This window comes from Leuciscus leuciscus (genome assembly GCF_965113295.1).
Source record: "Leuciscus leuciscus genome assembly, chromosome: 25".
NCBI classification, from domain to species: Eukaryota; Metazoa; Chordata; class Actinopteri; order Cypriniformes; family Leuciscidae; genus Leuciscus; species Leuciscus leuciscus.
Window position 1 is genome coordinate 9,045,690 of NC_138724.1, and position 23,393 is coordinate 9,069,082.

Sequence of the window (23,393 nt, forward strand, 5' to 3'; positions counted from 1 at the left end):
CAAACCAATCCTGCGGCCGCACACACTGGAGGATGTGTTTGGCCGTTAGCATCTTGAACGGCAGCCTGTGAAGGGAGCGGTTCAAGACGCGCAGGTCGAGGATTGGCCGTAACCCACCGGACTTCTTGGGTACAATGAAGTAAGGGCTGTAGAAGCCGGACTTCATTTCGGCTGGAGGGACAATCTCGATCGCACCCTTCGCCAGCAGGGTGACGACCTCCGCTCTCATGACAGGGGCATTGCCACCGACCATAGTGAAGCGGACTCCGCTGAAGCGGGGAGGAGATCGCGCGAACTGAATCGCGTAGCCGAGCCTGATGGTTCTCGCGACCCAGCGGGACAGTCTGGGAAGCTCTAGCCAGGCCTCCAGAAAGTGCACCAGCGGGGTCATACGAACCACAGACGTACCGTCGGTGGGGCAGCAAGGCGGAATGACCGGCACCGGCGAGGGTGGCATCGCGGCCCTGTGCGGGGGCACGGTCATTAACCGCGTCCTGCCAGAGGAGGCCAGGGGAGGGCACGCGTCCCACGGGGGCGTGCTCTGGCAGGGGTCTGGCGACAGAGGGGGATGAGAGGAGCGTGGCCCGTGGGCGGCGCGTGCTGTCATCCCAGACCTCTGGGACAGAGGAGGGCGGCAGTGGCGGGACCCGAGGGTGGCGCGCACTGCGGCCCTCTGGCTCTGTAGGCTCAGGATTGGGGATTTCGATTCTTTCTTTAACCACATTAGGGTGCTGCCCGTCGTGGGACGAGCAGCGGGGAGTGGAGAACAAAAGATTCTCCCCCGGCCCTCCACCGGGGGAAGGAGTGGCCCTGCTACCACCTCCTGTAGAGAAAAGAAAGCCAATCCTGAGCTGCCCGTCTCAGGAGCGCCGCTTAGCCTGGCGTTTAGCGGGCCGCGGGGCTGGAGAGGGCTGTGGCGCCTTCCTACGGCTTCCTCCGCGATGCGGCCCAGATGAAGGCTGCTGCTGAGGCCGTGCGGGAGGGGCGGGAGCCGTGGGAGGGCGCCCTCGGCGGCGAGCAGGCTGAGGATTCTGTACCGGCGGCTGAGCAGCAGCAGCGCGTCGGGGCAGAATGTGCTTGATCGCCTCAGTCTGCTTCTGGGCAGTCGAGAACTTTTGGGCAAAATCCTCGACCGCACCGCCGAAAAGGCCGGCCTGGGATATGGGAGCGTCAAGCAGACGAGTCCGCTCGGGCTCACGCATATCAGCCAGGTTCAGCCAGAGATGTCTCTCCTGGACCACAGCTGTGGACATCACCAAACCCAGGGAGCGCGCGGTCACTTTCGTCGCCCGGAGAGCGAGGTCAGTGGCGGCGCGCAGCTCATCAAAGAGCCCTGGGTCTGTCCTACCCTCGTGCATGTCACGGAGCATCTTGGCCTGGTAGACCTGCAAGATGGCCATGGCATGCAGAGAAGCAGCTGCCTGTCCCGCCGCTCTGTAAGATTTCGCCACCATGGTAGACGAAAATCTACAGGCTTTGGATGGGTGCTTTGGATCACCACGTGATGAAGCGCTTGCCGGACACAGCTGCATCGCGACAGAACGTTCAACCGTGGGAATCCCAGTGTACCCACAAGCATCAGCTCTATCAAGGGGAGGAAAGGCGGAGAAAGCCGACGAACGATCACGGGAAGACATGGGAGCCTTCCAGGACCGCGTGACTTCCTCATGCACTTCCGGGAAGAATGGTATTGGGGTTGGGCGGCGACGGGTGTCAGCGGCCGCTCCCAAAAACCAATCATCCAGCCGCGAGCGCACTGGATCAGGTGGCGGGGACCACTCAATACCAATGGCCGCGGCTGCCCGGGAAAGCATGGCGGTCAGCTCGGGATCAGACTCGGGCAATGCTGGCACGCCCGAGGGCGGCAACACAGCCGAATCCTCACTTCCCGAGGACTCGCGCCCACCTTGTGATGCAGCGATCGACATAGTATCTTCCTCTGGAGCTCCAAACGAGACGCGCTGGGGCTCCGAAGAGGGACCAGCGGTCTCAGTTTGAACACTCGCGGGTGCTGATGCTGGAGAGGGGTGTGTGGACCGTGGACGTGTCGGCGGTATGTCCCACACAGTCACCCTCAGGTCACCCCGGCCACCAGCCGAAGTACTAGCCCTCTCGGGACCAGTAGATCGGGGTGTGGGTAGAGGGACTCTCGCTCTAGTGAGCTCATTGAGTCTCGACCGCAGCATAGAGATGGTCATGTTCCTGCAGTGGGAACATGAGTCATCCACGAACGCTGCTTTAGCGTGATCAACGCCCAAACACGCTAAGCAGAGATCGTGCCCATCAGAGAAAAATATCTCGCGACCGCAACCAGAAGTGCACGGGCGAGGCATCTTTAAAAAGACGTGCCACGTGCAATGCTCTTTTTGTGAGAGGAAAAACTCCGCGGATGCTGAAGCGAACAGGGAGAAATACACTATCTGTCAGATCACTGACCAGATCAGCAGGGTAGTGAGCACTCGCTGAAATCGCCGTCACACCAACACCGGAGAGTTCGCTTGTCTCGAAGGTAAGAGAAGACTAACTCAGAATATTTGGCTTGCAGGAGTGGAGAAGTTCTCGGCTCCGAAGCGAAAACATATCTGCATTGTGCCAGCGTACTTCCTTATATACCCCCTGCGGCGGGCGGAGTTACGCTATGCAAATTCCGCAGACCCATGGCATTTCATTGCCATTGGCTCGTTTTATATACTCGAAGGTGATAGGCTTCTAAGCGAAACCCCAATCGTCGTCATCCGACGTAACTCGGAGTGACCACGAAAGGGAACTTGCATACTCTTCTGTACGTTACCATAGTAGTGTACAATTACAATAGAATATATATAATGATTAAATTTATACCACCTTCATAAATTCAATAAAACCATAAAAAAGCAAAAACAAATCTGATGCTCATTCTTTGTTATTTATTTTGTAGATGGCGAGGTAAAAAAAAACAAAAAAAAAACATCTAGCAAGTTATTTGAATGCACCATGATGGCATAATTACGACCACCCAATTTGTAAATACGAACTTCCCAGGAGGACTTGAGTCACCATGAGTGCATCTACTTGGATAAATGATATAAGAATGTGAATCATACGAAAACTTTTTAGAGATAAAGTAAGCCTAAAGGTCCAACCATAACCCTACCCCTAAACATAACCATCATACGAAAACCTATGAATGAGATTTCATATTGAGATTTTAATTTCATACAAATGACCAATTCACCAAAAGGTAAAATAGTTATGAATTGAGGTTGTGATTGTGAGTTTGAAACACTGAAGGGTTTGTTATGTTTATTACATTAGTTAGGGCATGCTATCTTATCATGCTAACAGGTTAGCTTGCTAACCATAAGCTAACTAAAAAGACTAAGAAAAGCTCTGCTATGCTCACCTGTGGGAGGTATGATGTGTGTGCAGGAGGCACTGACGCTGTGACTGTATGTTTTGGGTTCAGGACTCAGAGGCACAGACAGGAAGTGGTTGAGGTTCTCAGGATGTGTCTGACTCTGAGCCAGACATGGCAAACTGCGGCGGGACGACTTTAGCGTTTTCTCCTTCAAAATCTCACTGATGCTGGTGTGCATACCTGCTGAGAGAGAAACATAAAAGAAAAATATACAACTGAGACCTGGGGTAAAAAAAATAAAATAAAAAAAACATTTCCACTTTGAAAATGTATATCCATTTATTTGCAAATATAAAGGCACATACATCTGACAGCATTGACATATTGAGCAATTATTAAAAACACAACATTTGTGTAGCAGGTGGTTGCACTGAAGTGTGAATGAATACCAATGGACACATATTAATCCAAAACTCCAAATAAATATTATTAATAATCTTTTTTTTTTTTTTTTTTTTTTTTTTTGTCCCATGTCTCAAGAATCAGTGCAATCTGACTCTGATCCTAAAACCTTGTAATGCAATACACCAGTAAAACTCACTTATGCTATCAAACGCAAAGGCATAGTGATCACATAAAGGACAACCAGTGTATTACATTTACGTAATTAAATAACTCCTGGAAGAAGCGTCAGTCTTTATTGACTCACAAGGTCATCTAAAGATAAAGGATTTACTAACTACATTTCAATACCACAGAAGGCAGTTACAGAAGATGCTGTTTTGATAACACATAATCATTTCCATTATGGGCCATAAAAAGGTTGATATGGAACATCCGATAATAGGTTTAATTTGTAACATTAGTTATTGTATTAGTTATCATGAAGTAACAGTGAACAACATTTTAATAATCCATGCAGGTTCACGTTAATTTCTACATGTACTAATATTTACTAACCTTTCAAGTTGTAGAAATAAGCATTAATCTATGAATGAATATGAATTAACAATGATCAATAGTATGTTTACAAATTTACACTAACTGTGCTGTAAATATGTTGTTTATTGTTAAGATCAAACTGTTTATTTATACTTAATGCATTAACATTAGCAAATAGAACCTTATTTAAAAAATAATAATAATTGAAAATCATATTTTAATCAACTTGAAACCCCAAAATACATTTTTAAATGCATAACAACATATCATTTTAAAAATCTCTCATTTTAATATGAATATGGTAATGTATTTGGAGCATTCCCCAGCTGAGTCCTGCATTTTATCAGCTAATATATGTATGAAAGTAATGATATCAGAATATGGCGTAACAAGATTAAAGTAACACTAAAGGTTCTTTAAAAATACTTTACATTTGTAAAGTATGTAGACCTGCTTGCAAAAGAATGACAAAGAAAAATAAGTATACATTGAACAGAGAGCCTAACTCTGGTAAATATATAGAACCTCTGTTCAATTCTAATTATGCAATAATTCAAGTCACATATACAGTATTAAATGTTTGAAACATAATTACTTTCCCATATCACTTTGAAAATGTGGGTGGAACAACTGCGGGCTAAAATGATAAAAAATTTAAGGAATTTACCTCAAAGTGAACTTTTGCATCAAGGAAGTGATGTCAAAGGTTGATGGATAGGTTAATGTTTTAGAGCTGCAATTATTCTAACAGTGTGGACAGCGATCCTGTGGCAGGACACATAATCCTGGGAGCAATTTCAATTTATGTTTTGAATTTAATATGAGATGATTATCCTCAGCACACACAGAGAATGACCCTCATGGCTCCTTTAATAAGCCTTTAACAAATTTAGGTTAATGCTTAACAGATTAAAAGAGAGAAAAATTATTGTACATTTATATGCATCAAAGTTTCATTGCAGTGTAAATGACCATGATCTGAAGAATTATATGATGTGTAATGTTTGTACATGTTATTAATAAAAGTTAATAAGTTAATACACAGTGTTTCTCTTTAAGATGACAAATTAACTGAAATACCAATGCCAAAACAAACCATAAAAACAAACATGTCAAGTACCAGAATGCCAGCAGAAGCATCATCACATCTGGATAAATGATTTTGCGTAACAATTTAATAAAATTAATTAATTAGTTAATAAAAAATAAAAAAAAACATTTCACAGTCTGACCGTCTCATTCAAGGTGACACTAACACACATCCAGTGAAAAGCTCATTTGCAAGAGAGATCACCAGCTGTGAAATGCCTGGTCTTCCCCACATGACTGCACATAATAGAAAGAGCTGATGTGGAATTCCTCTCTGAGTGACCTTGCCCATGACGGCTGCATCAATCTAACCCATTCTTAACCCACGGCTAACCCTTTAACACTAAATAGCGCTAACATAGAGAGAGAGAGAGAGAGAGAGAGAGAGAGAGAGAGAGAGAGAGAGAGAGAGAGAGAGAGAGAGAGAGAGAGAGAGAGCAAGTTCAAAGAACAACAAACACATGCAGAGCTGAATTAATCAAGATTTCCTCACATTTTGGATGCATCTTAAGTACTCGAAATTCAGTACAAGTCTCTTGAAACCTGCTCATCCCTAAAATATCCCCTTCTCGTAGCATCTTGGGATCCAGATACAAGACACATATACTTTGGAAAAACTCTGCCTGTAACCCATTTTACTACATTAAAAAAGCAGACATTTACTTGAATTTGACGATGTTTGACTGTGTACAGCTCTCCACCACCAAAATGGGGTGTTTGTGGGTGGTTGCCAGGCTGTTGCTATGGTGTTTTAAGTGTTTTTAACATTGTTAAAATTAGTGTTTCCCAAACAACAATGCAACTCACTGCTCAACCACCGTTGACCAAGGCATAGTCAGAGAAATGAACTAGCTAGTCCCTGCTACAGTTTCCCAAAACCGTCACACATCCGTCGTTTTAACCATATTGCTTCAACAATATACGACTGTCGTTAATTCTGTCATGCACATATGGTGGAGTAATAACTTTTGCAGATTAATCAATTAGATCTTTAATTCAAGATCTGATCATTTTTGAATCACGTTTACATCCAGTATGGCGTAACTGGCATATGTTTTACTCCTATATACATGCGGTTCATTCAGTCAGCTGCTTTCTCCACAATGCAATTTCTTTGTTCTTTGAGATGCTGTTGTAACAAACATGGCATCACTATTTTTTATCCCCGTCGTTTTGCTTTAATTGATGTTTGACTCATTGTGGGTTTCCTCTTACATCATACATGTGCACTCTTCAAAAACAGCGCCGATTGTGGACACTAAAATATTGAAATGGAATTAAATATATAGATTGTACTGCATGCTTGCTTATTTTGCTCAAGAGCACGACTAAGACCACTTGTCATACAAACAAGTAACCATGCTTCTTACCACAGTTCACACTTGCATATAATCAGATATACTATCAAATATGTGTATTTGGTGTGCTGTTTGAGGACAGTGCTCCGAGCTCAGAATTTGGACCCAACCCATAGCACTCCAATAACTTGTGACCATAGTTGGCTAACAATGCTTTTGGGAAACACACCCCTGGGTGGTTTCTAGTTGCTAACTAGCCCAGCTTACCATCTATATCAGGGGTTCTCAAAACTGACCCTTGAGGTCCACTTTCCTTCAGAGTTTAGCTCCAACCCTAATTAAACACTCCTACACAAACTAGTCAAGGCCTTCAGGATTACTAGAAAGCTTCAGGCAGGGGAGTTTGGTCAAGGTTGAAGTTACACTCTGCAGGAAAGTGGACCTCAAGGGCCAGAGTTGAGAAACCCTGACCTGCTGTATATGATATTCTGATCTATAAATATTGCTCAGGCCCCTCCTTCAATGTAAATCTATGTATTTCTTTGCCCATTTTACTGTCCAAAAGTCCTGAGATTAGACAGGTAATAACATTCATAATATCATTCATAAGTTGTATTAAGAAGTACCAAGAAAATACAACAACATAGTACAACTAATGACTCATTTCAAGAAATATCTGAGTCATCTTTCTCATAAAAGAGCTTGTTGGATTTTCTAATATAGCTCAATTGAAAGGACTAATACATTAAAACTATCATCACACTGTCCCTTTTCCAAGCGGAAATCTTGCGGTCTCTCTTGAATCCAACACTGAAGTGACTTAAACTGCAATTCATCGACTGGAAAAAATGTGTTTACAGCCTGGTATAAAAAAGTGGTTTAGGTCTATATAGCTTCATGACAACTGTGAGGGTGGTGAATTTTTTTTATAACTCATCCGTTTAAATTATATTAAAGGGATAGTTCACTTTGAAATAAAATTTTGGTATGTTTTAGCTTACCTCAAGGGCATCCAAGATGTAGGTGTCTTTTTTTCCGCAGTAGTTTCAATTTTGATATTTTTAGGTCAAACCGTTCTTGTCTGTCAGTCATAGATATATACACTAGATGTCGCCTTGGCTACTGCAGTTCATTGGAAAGAAACCGTAGCCAAGGCGACATCTAGTGTATATATCTATGCACCAGTATGCGCACACGTCACACAGCAGGATGTGCGCGTGCCCTCAGATCACTTGGACGTGGCTGTGTTCAAGAGGTAAAAACGATATAAAAACTGTTTGTTTTCTCACACAAACCGCTCGTTTCGTGTCTTAGGCCATCAATGTGTACTTACGATGGGGAATTGTTTAATTTGGACGATGGGGAATTGTTTTAATTTGGACTCTGTGCATGCTCTTTGAGACAGTGACCATCGACCTGCATTATATGACTGACAGACAAGAACGGTTTGACCTAAAAATATCAAAATTGAAACTACTGCGGAAAAAAAGACACCTACATCTTGGATGCCCTTGAGGTAAGCTAAAACATACCAAAATTTAATTTCAAAGTGAACTATCCCTTTAAGCCTCTAAGTTCTGCATAATTAAGGGCATGGCCACTTGAGTGACAGGTGGATTGCCTCTGCTGTCACTACTAGCCGTTTGTCTGTTAGCCATCACATCACCTCAGCTAATTCCGCCTCTTTGCCCATTTTCAGTTATCCGGGAGTGACGTGCTGCCAAGATGGCGATGGACGGCTCCGCCCACTTTGGGATTCAAAAATGTTCTTCATAAACCTAGAAAAAGCTCTCCACTGACACTACGTCCCTTGTTTTATAGTCTATGGTTTTTATAGCCATTATTACCATTATATAGAAAACGCTAAACCATTTAGAATGTTGCGTTCATATTCTGGGCTCATCTGCTCGCCTGTTTACTAGTATGTATCATCAATAAGGTGTATTATGTCTTAGTATATTAAGGCATTTTAAAGGTAAGGTAGCTCAAACAGTAGAGCGTTGGCGCTTGCAACACCAAGGACATGGGTTCGATTCCCAGGGAAAGCAAGAACTGATAAGAATGTAAATGTGCACTTTGAAATGCAATGTAAGTCGCTTTGGATAAAACCGTCTGCCAAATGCATAAATGTAAGGTAGGCAATGTTTTTCATTAACCATTTTTGTTATACTGGTTGAAACTCTCTTTACATCCAGCAATCAATAACAGAAGTGGTCTAAATATAAAATAAATAATTACATATATTGTCTGTGGAAGTCTCAGGATCAAAAAATGTTTGTCCAAATAATTGCATTCAGTCCGAATGCAGAGATTTGATGTCCTACCTGCCAGTCAACACATGTATTTCCATACATCACACGTCATCAACGCATTCAGTAAGGCTATGCAGAGTTGTAGACAGACAAGTCACGAGCGCCACACACAAACAGCAGCTGCCTTTTACAGTTCCTCCTGAACCAATACAACAAGAAATGCTGCGTTTACACCATGTCACAACCGTAATTACCATAATTACAAGATGGCAACCTGTGATGCATTTCTATGGCAAAACTATCAACAGCGAAATGAATCTGCAGCAGTCATGTGGTCCTTTAAGTTGTTTACGTACATTATCATTGTAATGTTATGTGCTTTGAGACAGGAGGTAATTTAATGTCGTCTCTCTGCAGAGTGTGTTGTAACGGTCACTTTGTGCATTTACCGTAGTTTTGAGGTACAATGAGAACTGCGCATGTGCGTAGAGTGAGTCTGTAATAGAAGTGGCAGGTGAGGAGAAGAGATAACCACTCTACCGACTTTTGTACACTTTCTTTTATTTCCCTTTATATTTGTGACCAGAGTTGAATGTTTATTTGTATGCTTTTTCTCACTCAATCCCTATGTATGCGGATGAGTGTGACGTTTAAGTCATTTTATTAAACCTGGGGAAAATACGCCATCTCTCGTCTCTCGTGCGTCTTTTCCTCTGACACCATATTGTTTTTCTCTCTGGCTCTGGGCAACAACATCTCAACTTTGCGTTACAGTGTTCATGTGTTTTGGAGGAGGCATGGCTTTGGAGATGCTCTGAAGGGAGGGTGGGATCTCATGCTTTCAAAGCTAGCTTGCTATTGCTAGCCTGTCCGAAAATTGCCTACCCTACATTTAATAAAGCAATAAGCCCCGCGAAGCCGTGTTTTACAGTGAATTTAGAACAGCTAAGGGGCGTTGTTAGGCACGACGCGGAGCGGAGCAGATTGCTTTTAGAAAACGGTTACTAAACTTACGGTTTACTCCATAAAAATATTTATTTTAATATTTATTTTATTCATAATATAAACACCAGCAACAAAAAAATATAACGTTATAACACATGTATTCCTCCGCCAAGCAATGTAGTTCCAAAGAGGTTGCCAAGCAACACATGCAGCAACAAAGAATCACAAAAGGCAGTTGTGCAGTAATACTAATGTAATGCGGTCACAGGTGTATGTTTGTTGAATAATTTACAACGGCTTCGAACACGGCTCAACCAATCAGAATCAAGGACCGGAACTATCCGTTTTATAAGTGTTTTATAAGTGTTTATATATATATATATATATATATATATATATATATATATATATATATATATATATATATATATATATATATATATATTACAGCATGTGTTTTTTATTTTATTAATTTTTTTATTGAGAAAATGTGTTGTAGTTCAATGCATATTTTGCCCTCCAGGTCTCTGCATCAGTCTCGTGACTGAAAACGATTAATTAATGAGTGCCAGGTTCAGAGTTTTCCCACTGAACATAAACTGAACACAGCATGAAAGTTTCTGAGACTGAATAAAACACATGAATATTTAATGAGGTAAGCAGTGAAGCATTTATGATTGATTGTCTGTTGCTAAACAACTCACTGTAACATTCTAGCACAGCATTGTTTCACACCATAAACTCAGCGCTAACAGTCTAGCGCTAACCCTGCTGTGTACCAGGGTTTCATGACCCAATGGTTAAAAAAAAAGTGCTAGACTAAAATGATGCTAGACTGTGAAACTCTGCTCAACTTAGGGTTAGAACTTACAAAAGCAGCATAGAGGGTTTCTAAAAATATTTTTTAATGCAGAACAGCATATATTATTTTGGCAAGCAAATAATTCATTGAAAATAACAATAATAAATTCAATTTGGCAGATTTTATTGTATCTATAAATAATATTATGTTAATGTTAATGTTTGTCCTAACCAGCCACGACGGCGACACACCACAATTCTATTTTAGAAACGGTTTCTATTTTTCTGCGACGTCGCGCTGGAACAACAGACACAAAGTGTGGCAATGATAATCTCAGGTACTGTTTATGTGCTGTATTTAATGTTAAAAGCGTGTAATGTGACTTTGAATATCATTTAGTGCACCAGCTTTGTAGCTGTAAAAGCAACAATGGATAATTCACCTCAGATCCTAAAATTAAACAAATGGAAACAAGAACGTTCAAACTGTGAACAAACAAGTGTATTCTTTGACAAAGATTGTTTTAGTAACTCAGTATCCTATGTATTTTTAATAATGTTTAAATGGTGTAATATTTGTGAATTTGATTATGTAGCACTTATCCATTTTCTTGCGATTGCCGCCAAGATGACTCTCTGGTCTGGTGCTGTGCACGCGCATTTTTTTTGCATGATCAAATTTAGATTTCTCGGTTACACACACATTCTGCTAAAATGGTTCAGATGGTGTGTGTGTGTGTGTGTGTGTGTGTGTGTGTGTGTGTGTGTGTGTGTGTGTGTGTGTGTGTGTGTGTGTGTGTGTGTGTGTGTGTGTGTGTGTGTGTGTGTGTGTGTGTGTGTGTGTGTGTGTGTGTGTGTGTGTGTGTCCCTCCCTCACACATCAGTGTAATACCACCATATTGTCTGTAGAGATGTATCACCACTGCCCAGATTAATTAGGCTCCACAATAACACCAGCTCCCCACAGTCAGAGGAAACATGACATACCATTTTCTAAATGCAGACTAATGGGTCTCCTTCTAGGAGATCTTCGCTTTATCTCGGTTTGGAGATTTCTGTGCAGGAGAAGAGCAGATGGTGCTATGGGCGCCAAGTGTGCCACAATGAGAATATTTGACACTCATTTAGACATTAGTACCTACTCTTTCCATGATTGTCTAATTCTTAATGTTAAAGCATAGATCATTTTCTGATATTGAACTTGAGAGAATAAATATTTGGCAGGTTTTTTAAAGTCGGCATGAAGTGGCATTCATAACCCTTGTAAAAAAAAAAAAAAAAAAGTGTGTTTAATTGTATTGAATGTTGACTAACATTCTAAAGCACATGTAAAGTATTTGATTATTATTTTAACTGTATTGAGTTATTCAATATTACATTTGAAAGTAATACATTTTAAAGTATTGAATTGCAACTTTATCTTAACAAATTTGTAATTAGAAATATATTTAAATACATGATATCAAATATTTAACAGAAATAACAAAGTGAATTTTAGTTAGTATAAAGGCTAACCTATCAGTAAAATTTGCAGTGCATTTCAAAGACTTTAATTATGAAATCACATATAAAGATGTAATTAAGTCCTACTTAAGTGGGTCAAAAATCACTCAAAAGTTTAGCTATAATGGCATTTAATATACATTTAAACTATAATACATTTTCATTCAATTGCATTTAACATGCAATTAAGTGTCCAAGTGCACTTAATTATATTCTTTTTAACTATATTGTTTTTCATAATAAGAACTCTTTTTGAATGTATGCGAAAGTGTAATAATTTCAACAAAAAAAGTAACTGATTTTACTTTCATAATGTATATTACATTAATTGATAAAGGGAAATGCAGGATGTGGCTTGTTGTCTTTGATTTTATTGAAGATCTAGAATCTATTGCATGGATGCGACTAAAAGTGTCCGTCACCCAGAAAGGAAAGTTGTTTGACAAGTTATTACAATTGAATGAAAGAATACAAAGATATTTCTTAGATAGCATGCACTGATTAACTGTGCACAAATAAATATAAAAAAAATTTGATTTCAATGTTGGCATAAAACTGAGATAGACATCCTACACATCTGCTCATGCTGTTGATGGAGCAGGTGGTTCTCGTGAACTCATTGTGTAGGTTTATATAAATATATAAAAGCTTATTTTGATTTTAATCTTGCTCTGTCTGAGCTACAGTAAAGCTAAGAGTGGTTTGTCGGGAAAATAAACGTTAATCCTATACAGCTACGCTTTATGGAGGTGTATGATGATTGAAGGGAATAATTAAATTGAAAAGAAGAGTGAAACATCAACTTTAGTGTGCAACTAGACCAAAACATTACAGAAAAGCAGCAATGTAGAGGACAGGAGAAAGAGAAATAGAGTGTAATGTATATATTGGTTGGATTCAGTCCAGTTTTATCAAGTCTTATCAAGAAAAATCCCCAGCACTAACTTAAAATGTAGGAAATGGTCCCATCGAAAACAAACACTATTTGTGCAGTGCCATGTTTGCTGTTCCAGGGCCGAAAAATCTGCAATCCTGGATTTAGCCAGGGAGGCAAAGCCAATAGGACTCTGTGATTGAGTGAGATTATCTCAGTCTGTGTGTGTGTGTGTGTGTGTGTGTGTGTGTGTGTGTGTGTGTGTGTGTGTGTGTGTGTGTGTGTGTGTGTGTGTGTGTGTGTGTGTGTGTGTGTGTGTGTGTGTGTGTGTGTGTGTGTGTGTGTGTGTGTGTGTGTGTGTGTGTGTGTGTGTGTGTGTGTGTGTGTGTGTGTGTGTGTGTGTGTGTGCCTGTTTTTCTATCCCGGTGGGGACAACCTGAATGCACACAGACTCATGGGGACTCGTGTCACAGTGGGGACCTAAATAGAGGTCCCCATGGGTAAACAAGCTTATAAATCATACAGAATGAGGTTTTTTTGGAAATGTAAAAATGCAGAAAGTGTTCTGTGATGGGTAGGTTTAGGGGTAGGGTTAGTGTAAGGAGATAGAATATACTGTTTGTACAGTATAAAAACCATTAAGTCTATGGAGAGTCCCCACAAAGATAGTAAACCAGACATGTGTGTGTGTGTGTGTGTGTGTGTGTGTGTGTGTGTGTGTGTGTGTGTGTGTGTGTGTGTGTGTGTGTGTGTGTGTGTGTGTGTGTGTGTGTGTGTGTGTGTGTGTGTGTGTGTGTGTGTGTGTGTGTGTGTGTGTGTGTGTGTGTGTGTGTGTGTGTGTGTGTGTGTGTGTGTGTGTGCGCGCGCTGTTTGTACACGTGTCCAACCAGGACAGTCCGACCCTCAACCTCAAACCTGCATTTTACTGAAATAATAAAGATAGGTTTCTATAAACAGATCGAGATTCTTGTTTCATGTAATCCCAGTACAGCTGTGCGCTGCTCTCATATCGATTCAGATTCAAAAGGACACTTAAACATTTGTATACAACACATTGTAAACAAAAGTAAATGATACAGTGTATTCCTGCAGATATGTATGTCTTTATATAGATGATATGATAATGACAATAACTAAATTAAGAACTAAAATGCATTTTATTTTTTTATTTTTTTTTGGTTTAGGCTTAAAGTGTCACACACCATTTCAATTTAGCTTCTACCCAGGCAAATCATGACACTAGATAATAGTAATGTATATTAAAATCTCAAAATGACTAACAGTTTAACTTAATTTGCCAAAATGTGCAAATACCTCAGTGAATACTGCTTGCAATACTAAACACTACAAGTTATTTTAAATCATCATAATAGTTCACAATATTACTGGTTTTACTGTTTTTTGATCAAATAAATAATGCAGTCTTTGTGAGCATGACACTTAAAAAAAACATTAAAATTTTTAATTTTAATTTTTAATTTTAATGACATTTGAGCCCATTCTCAAATTCTTAAACATTTGTATTTAAATCAGCACATATTAAAGGAAATACAACATGTACTACTATTATATATTAAAACTGCAAAATGTAAACATTATTATTATTGATTTATTACATTACATACATGACAATATGGTTTAAGTAAAAAGTATTAAAGCACAATGCAATCTAAAACTGACCACGTTATTGACAGGCTTCATGAAATACACACAGATGTCATGCTAGGACAGCTATTGAGTAAATTGAACAAATATAGCTGGATTAGTGTTGATATAATGCATGTATAGAGCCAGAGTTAAGATCCAGAACATCACCACGATTAAGGGGATTTTTATTTCATTCTACTGTAACCAAATAATAAAATGCACTGCTGTCTGAAGAGCAGCTGAAAGCTACAGAATAAAATAAGCGTTTAGGAAAAAGAAAAAAAGAGCTTTCCTTGCTTGAGGAGAACGAGAGAGAGAAAAGATTGAAGTAAATGAGGTCAGTGGGTTTGCCCGTCTTCCCCATCTAAAAACCTTGCATAATTCATCACTGGTTCCCAACAGCTCTCAGCTCACAGGAGTTTTACATTGCCCTGCCCCACTAACTGATGCTTTTTATAGAGCAGAGGCAGAGTGGGTTGGGTAACTCTACACCCCTCTCAGAGACAGTCTTTACGGGATGTTCAGGGGCTGACGGTCAGATGGGGCTGAATTTAGAGACGCACATTAGAGTTCGTAGCTTGATTGAGGCTTTTTTTTTTTTTTTATGCATGTGATTTACAGCAGCTAGACTGATTCTATGATATTGTTATTCAGACTAAATCAATTACAATTGAATTAAATAACTTTAATTTCCATCAGTCTGGACTGTAACTTTGAAGTAAAGACAATTCCCAAGCTTAAAATATGAAAGGCATGAGCAAATTTATATCATGATAATGGTAAATTGGCAGAGCCCCGCTGTGTTAAATTGCCAAAACATGATTTGTCCTGTAACGTTATATTAGTATTAGTAAGATTGCATATGATTGTTTCTATCATCTCCAGAACTGAAATCCCTCTGTTTGTCAATCACACTAGGCCTTAACCGAATGAGTTAGTGTGCAGTTAGTAGCAGATGGCATGTTTCCAGAGCTTAACTGAATTTACCACTGAATTGCACGAGTCAGTCAATGACGTGCTGAAACATAGACAGAAGATTACAGATTCACTCACTCTCCTCTATTCCTGTCCAGCCCGGTCAAACAATGTCACACACAGGGACACTATGGGTGGAGGGTGAACCAACTCCAGGGTCAGGCTGAGGAGATGCGCTTCCTCTTTAAAAATACATTTAAATACAATGTCATGAAATAGTTTGAAGTTACGTATCGCCTAGCAACAAACTACACATCCCAGCATAAACACTCCCAATACATTATTTGTTATTAAATCAGCTACGTTTACAAACCACTATAATTTGAACAGAAAAGCAAGCATACTGTAGGTGTCATTTGGCATGGCAGCCAAATCGAATAATAAATAACCACTTTCTTACCTAACTATTATAATCAATGAAGCTGACTGCACTGAGAATCTCTTCAGCCTACATAATGTCTACACTTTCTTTGTTATACTCGGCACTGGGCAAAAACTCAGGCGTTTTGCGACGTGAGCGGATTCTAAAACACATCTGAATGGCCATTGCGTTCATGTAATCAGATATGTTTTTGATTGTCTGCATTTGCACAACACTGCAAAAACACATTGTAAATAGAAACCTTTGGCGCTCTCAAGATCGCAAACACCAAATTTGTTTCTTCAGTATGTTATTACGGAGAAATCTGATCCTAGACCAGCGGTTATGGGCAGCTTTTACCTCTAAAAGCAATCAGAGGCAGCAGCAGGCAGTGGTTTGAGTGAGAACATTCCAGGATAGTCTCAAGTCCGTGGCCAGGGGAAGGTAAGCCTTGCCCAGCCTTACATATCTATAGACACACTAGTGTAACACATGAGGGCCAATCAAAAACCATGGCAACTGATGAACAAAGACAAAGGAAACTGACCTGGGAACAGTATAAAACTAACAAGACAACAACCCAGAACAGATGTAACAGAACAAATGTTATTTTTGCCATAACAATTTACACCGTTTTTTATCACAAAAAAATACACGTTAAACTAGGTCAGATTATAAATTATGAATCCCCCATACATTACTTTGATTCATCATGAGGCTTTCTCTTTATCACCTGTGATTTTAAGGTGGTTTAACAGTATATTATAATGTAAAAAAAAAAAACTGATTTTAGTAATTTGCTATTTTAACATTATGTCAGGTAATGAAATATAGGCTATGTGTTTATTTTAAGGTAAATCTGTAACACTTAAAATGTTTCTATCATAAAGTTCTGGCAACCTCAATGTAAACTTTTTTTACAATGTAATATACATAAATTCACTGTAGAAATTTCAACGGTTTCTCCATAATTTTTCCATTTTAAATATTTACATACATTTTTAAGCCAGTTTCGTGTTTTCCATATCCATAGAAACTAATTAGGTACGCATGTATAACTAATTATACACGTATGTATATGTATGTATGTATGTATGTATGACATTGACAATCACAGATCACAGGTTCTTGTTTTAAATAATCAATGTATTGGTCTGTCTGGTGTCCGTGATCCACGGCCGTACTCATCCCCATCTGTGCGTTACGTAACATGACAGGTGGCAAGTCTGTGGTTCATGGGATGTTGTGCGATACACACACACCCTTGCTATGACACAGAAAAACACAAATTCACAGCTCCCCTGTGGAGGAAGCCATCTCTCCCTGAAAGTGGGCCCTCTCTTTTTTTAGCGACCTAGTATACCTAGCTATAGTTTAAAAGCTCACCTGTCCTGTCAGTTAGATCTAGTTTCATAGTTTGGGAGTGTATACAATCATGAGAACCAGAACTGAATATGGTACAAAGCACAAAGATGTTGATGCCATCAGCCTCCTACTAACTCGCGATTGCTGGAGAGTTGCCCATGTCGCAGGAAGTGCTTGTGTCTGGCCAATCTGTTTGTGCTACACTGCAAAAGATCAGAACCACCACCGCACAGCCAGAAACCCATATTAACTTCAAATTTGTGGACAAAAATCAGTTTGTTCACTTATCCTGCTTATCTAAGTAGCCATATGGTGTGGTTTCTGTAAAGGCCAATGGCGTGCCTTGAAGCGTGCAGCATTATTCAGTGTTGATGTAATTTCCACTGAAAAAGGAAAACAGGGCGGGACATATCAAACAGCTCCTCCCATTTAAAACAAATAGCCAATAGCATTTTGTTTATATCACAGACAGCTTGGCCAGAGCCATTGAGCTCGGTAAAGCCACAGTTTCCTCCTAATCTATAACCATTTCTCCTCATAATCTCCTCCATTTCGATTTAAAATATAGAATTCTGTGCAGAATTCAAATGGTTCCGATATGTTTTGTGGTCTGCGTCGACTCGATCATGAGTTGAGTTGAGTTGAACTTTATTGTCCATTCTGTTTGTCAGAGAGCGGAAATTTGTCTTTGACACTGGTGACATAGATACATTCACATTAATGCTTAAAAACGCATTAAACATTAACAACACAAACACAGAATTAACTAAATTATAGTTTCCATCATAAAAAACACTATAATGCCAGCCATTCTATTGTATCACTTTAGAAAATTGTACGATTTAAGATAATCACTTCCATTGGGACAAAAAAAGAAAGTTCTTCTGGCCAGAGGAATTTTGAGTCTACCTCCAGATGGGAGCAATTCAAAAGAAGAATGAAGGGGGTGAGTATGATCTTTACAAATTTAAATTGCCGTTTTTTCCACAACACAATCAAACAAGCCCTGAAGTGGTTGTTGTTTGTGTCCAGTAATCTTATTATCACATGATCCGCTCTGTGCAATCGCTCATGTCTCTGGGCCAGAGCAGACTGTGTGCGCTGTGGAAGTTCACGTGACACTAACGTGAACCCAGACTTCATTCGCCCAATATAAAGCATGTTTACACTGTGAATCGTTCCCAATCCCCTATATAGTGCACTATGTGCCGTTCACCATGTAGAAAATAGTAAATGTTTGAACAAATGACTGATTTTAGCGGGGGCGGGACAATTCAGATTCTAGATAGCATTTGATTGGACAAAATCTGATGAGAAGCTGAAGTGCAGACTGATGTCATCAAAATCACTGATCCAAACTGGTAGAAGTGAGAGACTGTAAGTTTTAAATGCTTTTATCTTCTAAATGTGAATTGTGTCATTGTTTTGGAGCACACAGTTAGGCTAATCTATTCATACTAAAAGCCAAAATACTTCCATTTTGATTTCATGGGGGCTTTGAGAGTGAGGTCTTTATTATGGCTCCCAGTCTTTGTTTCCAAGAAGGACTCTGATGGCTTGTTGCTCGTATGTGGAAGAGAGGCGTATAAAGTTTCACCGCCGCCGAGGCATACATCAGTTTATTGCTTTCTGTTATTGTGCTGGTTGGAATTGATTTTGGTGTTGCACTGAGTTTTCAATGGCTTGAAGATGTCAGCAGCACAGTAGCTATTATACTGTTCATGGTAGCAGCTGAGAAATGGAGGTTATTTGGCACTGGCTGGTCTTCGATCTTTATTCTTGTCATATTCCTCGTGTGTCTGCCACATGTGGCTCCTCTTGAATGAAAGGGTGCTGGTCTAGTTCTGGCTGTGATAGTTGTTTGTCTGTTTGGTTGTCAGATCTCTTCTGTTCAAGTTTCAATAGTCCAGCTTTCATTAGATTGTGCTTAATGCAACCCAGAGATGGCACATCCACAGATTGTGATGTACTGTCTAAAATGTATGTACAGTACCTAAAGAATAGTAAAAGTTGAGTTCCAATCTAAGTGGTTGACTTCCTGATGTCAGGATACACCTTTCTATCAGTCCATTGGGAAGCTAAGGGTGTTTTCAGAGCTGTAAGAGATTGTCTTTGTTCAGAAACGGGTAGTTAAACTGTTACAATGTTGAATTTTCTTCTTGGTTCGGTTTTCTGTCACAAGGCAACATTTCAACATTCTGGGATTCTGCTCATGGCATCATCCGTCAAGCTGTCGTTACACACACACCACACACTTATACGAATGTACTGTATATAAGCCTTTATTCTCGCTTTAACTGATAAATTATATATATACAAATCTTGGAGAAGAGCAATTATACAACTGTTTAAGTTGAAGAGGCCCTTTTTGGTTTCAACTGTGATAACTAATGTGCTCATCCAGAGACAGAGACTGATGTTTTTTCCATAAAACCTTTCCAATTATTAATTATAATAAAGCTTGGTTCATTGGTCTGTTGGATCGGATTTCTTTCTCACCACAAGTGAACCGACCCAGAGACTGATTTCAATCAGGCTGAGACCACCTTGTTCAGGCAATCTCCAGCTGATTGTTTTGGTGTGGATCCGAGCACAATTGCTGTTTTCATATACGCCTAAATTAATAAACTAAGAGAGAAAATGTGCCAGGTTCCGTAACAAATGCTCTAAACAAGCCAGGTGTGAGAGCGCCTGCAATATCTGAAAGATATCCAACAGTCCAAAAATAGATTTGTTCAAGCGTCAGCAGCTGGTATCGCACATCTATGGTATATTTACAGTATTATTTGGATTTATCCGCCCCTAAACATCATGTAAAAATGTCATGTGTCAGTCAAATAGTTCCTGTCAAAATGTGAGGTTCATGGGTAGAATAAGCTGCCATGTGAACCAGACAAGTCTTGTTCTAATAGTCAGTATTCTGGCTACACAACATCTGACTTGATTCAATGCTGTTTGACTGAGAACCAGCAATCTAACTAAAATTAGACATATTGTTTTGTTCTTTTTGTAAACCTAAAATCTGTGTTAATGTCTAATTTTAGGTAGATTATTACAGCTAAAGTTATCCAGCAATGAGTAGTTTCCCTTTTCTGGTTTAGTTAAGGACATTAAATTCCTTGTGTGTCCATATGTTTAAACCCAATAATAGTTAATAAAGTAGTACAAAGTTCATTCTGAGCTATATTAGCTCCAGAAAATATGTGTTGTACACTGTTTTAACAAATATATGCACAAAATAACATTTTTCTTTAAAAACACTATAAAAGTGTATACAGCCACAACAAAGCTAATACAACATGGGCCGCCATCTTGATTATTTTGGGTTGAATGGATCACATGACTGTATCACATGACTAAACATGTACCATCATTTTTAAATGTATCCCCTGGGATTCGTTTCCAAAAAGCTGATTTTCTTAAACTCATCTCTTGCTTTTAAATGGCTAAGAAATCAAGTACTCTGCTGAACAATAACCTGTAATTTATATTCTTAAATATTATTTTTCCCCCTATATTTCCCTAATGAAAATTGTATGGTGTGTTTATGTACTACAAACACTTAAGTCATCATGGATTTTATATAATGTAAAAAATAATAATACAGAATTAGGCAGCAAAATATATTTTATTAATCTCATGACCAATTTGTACGAATTCGTACGAGTGAGTAAAAGGTGGCTAATTCGTACGAATTCGTACAATTTGTCTAAACCCCAGTGGTGGGTAAGTTTAGGGGCGGGGTCAGGGTTAGGTCATTCATACGAATTGGGCAACTCGTAAAATATGTACGATTTAGTAAAAATCTTACGAATTCGTACGAGTGAGGTCGTATGAATTGCCGTGAGATCGGGCTGGCAATATCAAACTCGTAGCAGTGCGATATGGCTGCATATCAGCACACCTGTGATTCGGCCTAGGCAATCACAGCGTGCCGATATAAAACCATAATCTCACTGCTACGAGTTTGATATTGCGTTTATACAACAGTTTGACGGCACAGGTGAGTAAATAAATAAGAAACAACAATGGAGCGTCTTTAAAAACCCTCTTATGTGCAGAACTACTTCCTTCCGCCATTGGATTCAAATCTCAAGTTGACAGTTTAACAGTTTCTAATTTAATAGTAACAGCCTCTGTTACAAATTCTAAAACGTCACTTCATAACTAGTAACGAAGGAACGTTGAGTCGCTTCATTGAGGATTATTGTATTATGAGAGAGAGATCGACTAAACAAGTGTTTTACCAGCATCTGCAGTAAATTTCCATATATTTTTGTTTCGTAAGGGCCATGTTCCACCACATACCCCACAGCCGTCTGTCACACTTCCTACAATTATTATTAGCTGAGAATTCATCTCATGCTTTCACCATTAAACGCTAAACTGCAGATTTCCCATTAATTATGGAATTGTATTAGGAGAGCATTAATTAGTGTAATATCCATTATCAACACTCAAATGAATGATTTGCATTATAATCAAAATGGCATATTTCTGCAAAGATGTGATAAGATATGCCAGTGAAGGAGTCTGTGGCCAAACATGCTTTGATGTGGACATACTGTCACTGAATATAAAATCCACTCTTCTGGTACAGGAATAAACATCCAAGAGTCTCTTTCCCATCACATCTCCTTCACAGACTGGGATGTTTCTTTCTCTTGCCACAACTGTCTTCCTTTGTAATGTCCACACATCACTCTTATATCAATGGAATACACTGTTTGGGCAAAATCTTTCATTTAACTGGACAGATGTGTCAAAATAAAAAATGTTAAGAGAAAGCCCCCAAAACAAACAAGAACTCAATAAGAAAGTGAGAGAGAAAGGAAAAGGTATAATGCCAGTTTCCTGCTGTGTAGTTATTTTGTCATTCAGCACTTAGAGACAGGCGAGGTTCTAGGGTCAGTGGATACTTGGGGCTTTACTCAGACTTCTGTGAGCTTCAGGGGCCATTCTTTAATGCAGAACTGCAATCCTTGCTGACAGCAAAAACTGTTCAAACCAGCCAAAACAGGTTTGCTGGTATCTCAGCTTGGTCAGTCTGGGAGACCAGCTTAAGACCTACAGTATTTGTTGTTGTTTGTCCAAAAACTTCATTAGTTTTAAATGAAAATTTACCATTAACTCTTTCCCCGCCAGTATTTTTCTTGTTTTTAAGTTGCCAGCCACTGCCAGCATTTTTTGTAATTTTCACTAAGTTTCATTGCCCCAGAATCATTTGTTGTATGAATATCTGAACAGTGAATATCTGATAGTTCAGTTCAATGTAACGATGAGTTTGCCCTATGCAGATAATTCAGTGAGATTTGACTGTGTTGCCGCTATATGTCCTGAAATTGCATATGAATAAAGTTGAAATACAGTGCATTCTTTTCTTTGTATCAACAGGTCAACTTCTGAACTGGAGTCATTTCACAATCACATACTTAAACCAAGTGCTTCTGATTCTCCCCTCACTGTACTGTAAAGTTTTCTCATCGGTGAATGACATATGATGTGATCAAATAACGTTGTCTCTGGGTTGAATTGTATGCTTTCAATGCTAGCAGGCTACAGTTAGCATTTCCCAGATCACCTCTTGCACCTTTAACAAAGTTCGGGAGGAACACGTTCAAATGATCAACCCAATCAGCACGCGAGGAGGCCTATATCAAGCGTAGCGTCAGTTCTGGCAGGTCACGTTAGTCAAAACGGGGAACAAAATAGTGAAGTAGTCCTGATGCCATGTTTGTTATTTACCAGTGGCTATTTAAACACTCGAAAGTGATGGGCGTCTTTTTTTTCTTTTTTTTACCAATGGAGGCACAAGTCTCTGGCTATGGATTTGCCTCCCTCTCCTTTTCTCTATCCCCTCAGACACGCGTTTCGCAGATTCGGTGGTTACACTTACAGAGGTGAAATACAAACAATATTCTGAGACATGAAATGAATAACTGGGAATTTTATTAACATTAAATCATCCTTCTCCCATTTTCACCTCAAAATTTTGGGTAGGCTG

The 23,393-nt window shown here is 39.6% G+C and overlaps 1 protein-coding gene across 4 annotated transcripts in view; it reads right to left on the reverse strand.

Annotated features, from left to right (window-relative positions):
* ano3 (anoctamin 3) overlaps nucleotides 1–23,393 on the reverse strand; it is a 132,841-nt gene that overhangs the window by 105,324 nt on the left and 4,124 nt on the right. For 2 of the 4 annotated variants that reach the window (XM_082160419.1, XM_082160421.1), the window contains exon 2: nucleotides 3,383–3,580. In XM_082160419.1, coding sequence (XP_082016545.1) covers nucleotides 3,383–3,580 — 198 coding nt within the window. The remainder of the gene's footprint in view (nucleotides 1–3,382; nucleotides 3,581–23,393) is intronic. The other 2 variants (XM_082160422.1, XM_082160420.1) reach the window with 1 other exon arrangement.